We start from the raw sequence: 5,747 nt of genomic DNA, 5'->3' as shown, positions 1-5,747 counted from the left end.
AAAGAGTTGAAATGTAGAAGAAAGCAAATTGTAGAGTGCTACGCATGACACTCACCATCGTTCTTAATTTCTCATCTGGAACCACTGTAAAGAGAAATGTTAGCAGCTCCCCATAGGCTGGAAAGGGTAATCCATGGGTCTTCTGAGAATCAGCCATGCTACCAAGAACGAGACTGAAACCCTTTTTTCTTCTTTCATTAGTTGACGTTATATCCCCTCTGTCTTGGCCACTACATACAGAGTGGGAAAATGACTCAAGAAGATCACAGAAATCATATAAAAAACAAGTGCTTGGCCCTCCACTGTCTTCTACTTTTTGAAGTCACAGCATTTTACATCCTTGCTGCACAGTTCACTGAGTGCAAGGCACTAGAGAATCAAGCTCAGCTCCTGTTAAAAGAATGTGAAATCAAAGTCTGGAAAGTCCAATAAAACCAAAGGTGTGTTAGTACCTCCTACTACACAGTTTTCTCATGCATCTCTGGAGGTGGTGCTTTTTATTACTTGCCTGTCTTTCAGGGTATGATGTAACAAGATGATTTGAGACAAGCTAAGAGCTTGCTCCCACAGAAACAAGGAGAACCATTCCCCTCACCATCTCCCCAATCTCCTCCCTTCCTTCTGCCTATGCGCTCTTCTCTCTTAAAAGCATAGATAGCACAGTGAGTTGACTTAACTCACCAGAACAGCTGCAAACTTAATCCAGAAAAATTACAGTAATGTTTTCTGTGGGGTTTGGAGTTGCATCAGTTTACTTTGCAATCCAATGTCTGACGGCAATGGTACAAAGTAGTTGAGAAGAAAGGACTGCACAGCCAGAAGTGGGGGGCTGGAGGAGCAGTGAAGGAAGAAAGGAGAGCGGGACCAGGAGGAAAGAGTAGGGGAGGAGGGTGATGGAATGAGATCTCCCTTTCCAAAGCAGAAAACTTCTTAGTTGCACCATGGAACTGCATCCTTGCCTGTATTTGAAAACCATGCTCTCGGTTCCATATTTATGTGCCTTGCTGAGATCTGCATCTCCATCCTGGAGTACTTCTGCTTCTTCAAAATTATTATTTGTATGTGTTGAAGTAGTACTTAGAAACAACCACGTTAAAACAACAACAACAAAAAAGCCCCCTGGCTGATAGTACATAATTTTCTGCTCTGAACTGTTTAGACTCTCAACTGACAAGATCACCAGCTGATGAAAGAAGCAATGTGGTAAAGTATTTTGATTTTACAAATGAAGATTAAAGGTCTCTTAAATCTTTCTGCTGATTCCAAAGGACGTTGTGGCTTAACATGGAGACTTTGAATGACTGGTTCGTGCCAAACAGCAAGCCTGTGGCATGGGAGACTACCAGAGGTCCAGTTCAACATCTACACCAAAGCACTCCTTCACTCTGCGGGGACCGTAAGCTTCATAGCTGTGGTAGGAAAGTGGCGACTGGTGTCAACTTTTTAAACTTCTTCATTCTTTAACTTGTTTGTTTTTTTAAGTCTTGATTGTCAAAAAACTTAAAGCATACAGTATTTATTTTAGAATCAAATTACCTTTTGCACCTTCCAGTTTTCTTAAAGGTGGCTCTTACCAACAGATTTTGTACTAAAACAACTCCTACGTTTCAAAGGGACGGTTAGCCCAGGTCCAGTGCTGAAACGCTGAAAACTGAACACAACGTGGGCAAACCACCTTATGCTGTTACGTTTCTACTGCATTGTGCTGCCCACCATGGCTGCTCATTAGGATACTTCCGCACAAAGAATAAGCGCTTTCTGTACCCAGGCTCCCGGGTCCGAGCAAGCCATTCACACTCGTGACATTTCAGTCCGTATGGATGTGTTTCTGAAAAGAACACTAGATTAATTCACATCTTGGGGCACCACAAAAGCCTTAATATAAGGACCTTTGTCTCACTTTTTAAGTAGAAGTAATGGCACCAAGGGCAGAAAATGTGAAGATAATGCTTCAGATATCAGATGGCATCAGATCTGTCAGTCTAGAGACTATTGACAAATACAGATTGTGCCCAGATCAATTTACTGTCAGTTTTCCGTAATCAAAGTTGTAAGTCATTACCAAATGGCGAGAATACCCTCCTTTGGACAATATGCATAAACTGAGGCCTAGTTACTAAAAAAAAAATATCCTTGAGCCTATACTTGAAAACATAATAGAGACCATATCCATATATACATATACATGTATAAAGACTAAAGTATAATCACACTGATGACATCAATCTGTGTGAATACAGAGAAAAGGACAAACCTTTAACTCAGACTAAGTAATGAACAGACATGAGACTGAGAAACAATGTAATAATTAATCAGCAACATCATGTAAAATGTGTAAATACTGTACAGCACTGCCAAACAACGGTATCAAACTTCATAATGGGAGAGACTTCTTCAGCAAGTTCACTGAAGTTCCTTCCTATGTGACAGACACTCGCTGCATCATCTGAGAACAAATGTCTCAAAGGGGGTCGTTTCCTCCCCAAAATATACTTCGCTTACAAATGAAAATAGATCAGCCTATTTTGCAGCCGGGGTTGCACTCATTGTCAATTATAGAGTGTTGTTTGGTTTGGAATATTTAAATATATATTCAGATATTCAGAATATGAGCTGTAAATTTTTTCAGGTTTTCTAGTCAAATAAACCTAACTATTCTGGAGTTTCTTTGCATTATTTTAGAAATAATTAGGAGGATCCAAAGTAATTATCATACAATCGAAACTTTTTTTTGGTGAAATGATCAATCTTGAAAAGTGAACCTGATACTGCTTGTACACACAACGGGTCCCTGTCAAAGGCCATTGCTGCCATCTGCTGAGGGAGAGAGAAAACAGGACATACGTGGCCAAGTGTCAAAAAATCCTTTCCTGTTGGCAATTTCAGGGAGAAATCCCTGCAGAGGTGATGCCAGCAAGCCCAGCTCCCCATAATCCACAAGGTGAAAAACTTAAATCCGTATTTTTTTCTTCAACTGCTCCTAAAACAAAACTGCAAGAAAAACAATGGACCCCAGCTGTTTGTTAGTGTCTTTATATACTCAGGTTTAGTGTATTCAGCTGAAGGAACGATGCAAGCACCTTCCAAGGTAATACTTCCATTTCATGAGCAGGGGTAATGCCCACATTTCTGATGCGTGGAAGCACTGTATACCATATGATCACTACATAGCACATGATCACATACTATATGATCACTGCATAGTTTAGTGGTTAATGTGTAAGAACCGTCATGGTAGATCCCAATCTAAGTATGTTCCTTCAAAGCAGTCCGTGTTTCCCAGCAGCAAACACCGAACTAAATGCCTGCCTCCGAGCACTGTTTCAGCGCAGCGGGGAGGTCTCAGAGGGGAGGCCCCCAGGCCTGCAAACGCCAGGCCGGTCGCTCCCGCACCCCCAGGCCTTCGGCCTTGCCGCCTCAGCAGTGGTTTCTGGTGAGAGAGCCCCACACCCCTGGGAGACCCACAACAGCGGTCGGGATGCGGCCCCCCGCCCCGCCTGGGCTGCGTGCTGCCACGTCCCACAGCAAGGCAGCCCCCTGAAGGGCCCATGTCGGGGCGGCACCGGCCAGCAGCCCCCGCCATTACGCGCACTCTGCCCTCCTCACGCAGCAACGGCCCGCCCCCCGCGCCGTGCTAGGCACCGCCTCGCGAGGGAGCCCCTGCGCTGAGTGGAGCAAGCTTCTGACCGGTGTTCGGGGAGGCCAATCAGAGCGTGCCGCCCCGAGGTCGGCGAGCCAATGGAGGGGAAGGGAAGAGGGCTGCTGGCCGGAAGCGGGGCGTCAGCGGTTGCGCTGAGGGGAGCTCGGCGGGCAGGTGAGGGCAGGCGGCTCCCCGCGCTTGCGGGCTCCAAGCGGGGCCGTCTCCTCCGCCGGGTACGTGGTCGGTCGCCGAAGGGGTCTTGCCGTAGCGCGCCCCCGCCTCTTCTCTCTTCAGCAGTGGCCTGGCGAACTCTGCGGCGGGGCTTGGGCCTTCCCAGAGCCTGGCCCGGCCCGGCCCTTAGCAGGGCAGGTCAGCGGCGGCGGCGGCTGTGGATCCGGGGCGTGAGGCCGCACCTTCCCCTGAGGCGGTGCTTGCCCGCCGCCGGGCTGCGCGGTTTCCCTTCTCGCGGGGAGCGGTGTTACCGGGCCAGGCCTCAGCTAGGGAAGGGGTCTCCCCTCTCTGCCTGTGGCTGCTCTGTTTACAGGCTGGCCTTTCACGGTTCGAGAAGTGAATGCTTAATGTGCTTCTAGTGAAGCTAATCTTTCTAAACGTATACCTTAGTGAAAAGCTAATGGATTTATTCGGGAGTTTCCTGTATTCTACACATCGAGATGACTTTCTGCTTCATTTTCTCACAGCCGGCTCTCTTATATTGCTCTTGTTTCTATCTATATGATAAGGTTGTCACACAAATTGTTTAACATGTATTTCTTGGGGCTTTCCCTAGGTATTTTTGTCCAGCAAAAATGGGTGAACCTCAGCAAGTGAGTGCCCTTCCTCCGCCTCCAATGCAATATATAAAAGAATATACCGATGAAAATATCCGTAAAGGCCTGGCTCCAAAGCCACCTCCACCTGTGAAAGACAGTTATATGATGTTTGGTAATCAGTTTCAATGTGATGATCTGATTATTCGACCCTTGGAGAGCCAGGGTATTGAGCGGTTACATCCTATGCAGTTTGACCACAAGAAGGAATTAAGAAAACTTAATATGTCTATCCTGGTCAACTTTTTGGACCTCTTGGATATCTTGATAAGGAGTCCAGGGAGTATAAAGCGAGAGGAGAAGCTGGAAGACTTGAAACTACTTTTTGTTCATGTCCATCATCTTATAAATGAGTATCGCCCTCACCAAGCTAGGGAGACACTGAGAGTCATGATGGAGGTGCAGAAACGTCAGCGTTTGGAAACAGCAGAGCGATTTCAGAAGCACTTGGAGCGAGTTGTAGAGATGATTCAGAACTGCCTGGCTTCCTTGCCTGATGATCTGCCTCATTCAGAAGGAGGACTGGGAGTGAAAGCAGAAACAATGGATACTGATGATGGCAGCAACTGTATTGGACAGAGCGAAAAACAGAGAGAGCGTTCCGGTGGCAAGAGAGATCAAGTTTTAGACAAAGATGCAGCTATGTGTAGCATTATTGATGAAATGACATGAAGAAAACACTTTTTTATTTTGTTAGCTTGCCATAGTGAGAGGCAGAATGCGTTCTGAGGGTACATGTTGTATTTTGTTTTGCTGTTGTGCAAGCAGACAAAGCATTTATTGTACACCTGTTGGAGGTTGTGACTGACTAGGCAGATGAAAATGTTTGATATTTTGCGAGCTGTGTGTTTATTGGTAGAAACAAAAAACTTTGTTAAATGTATCTTGTGAGGTAGAAACCACAAATTAAAGTTAGCTTTTTCTGTTTTACTTTCATTTGTCACTTTGTGCTTTTTTGGGTGTGCTTAATTTTTTTTTTAATTGCTTTGTAATGTGGAAGCAAGTAAGGAATCTGAGAAGGATTGCATTTCACAGTTCCTCCATTTCAAATAAGTGCTAGTTGTTTACAATTTCAGTGGGTCCTTTCAGGTATGCGTAATTCAATATTAAAATTAGTGTCAAGTCTGCAAAATCCATTCCTTTATAGCTTTGCAATAATATAACTACTAAAGAGAACCTAAGTGTTCTTTTCTTACAGATGTAACGTGGTATAATTTGCTTGATAGAGACACACTGTCAGGAATCTCAACAACTAAATGAATTAAAATTAATTGGATTTT

General features: G+C 44.9%; 1 protein-coding gene across 3 annotated transcripts; it reads left to right on the top strand.

Annotated features, from left to right (window-relative positions):
• Positions 1–3,728: 3,728 nt before the first annotated feature.
• On the top strand, positions 3,729–5,397 carry MED7 (mediator complex subunit 7). Of its 3 annotated transcripts, none has more exons than XM_072872310.1 (2): positions 3,729–3,814; positions 4,428–5,397. In XM_072872310.1, exon 2 carries the CDS (start codon positions 4,447–4,449, stop codon positions 5,137–5,139), a length of 693 nt encoding a protein of 230 aa, XP_072728411.1. In that variant the 5' UTR covers positions 3,729–3,814; positions 4,428–4,446; the 3' UTR covers positions 5,140–5,397. The 3 variants fall into 3 exon arrangements, with proteins under 3 accessions (XP_072728411.1, XP_072728409.1, XP_072728410.1); XM_072872308.1 differs by having other exon boundaries at positions 3,758–3,873; XM_072872309.1 differs by lacking the exon at positions 3,729–3,814 and adding an exon at positions 3,882–4,009.
• Positions 5,398–5,747: the final 350 nt, after the last annotated feature.

The sequence above is a fragment of the Ciconia boyciana genome, chromosome 9, assembly GCF_034638445.1.
Source record: "Ciconia boyciana chromosome 9, ASM3463844v1, whole genome shotgun sequence".
NCBI classification, from domain to species: Eukaryota; Metazoa; Chordata; class Aves; order Ciconiiformes; family Ciconiidae; genus Ciconia; species Ciconia boyciana.
This window is presented reverse-complemented; position numbering and strand designations above follow the sequence as displayed.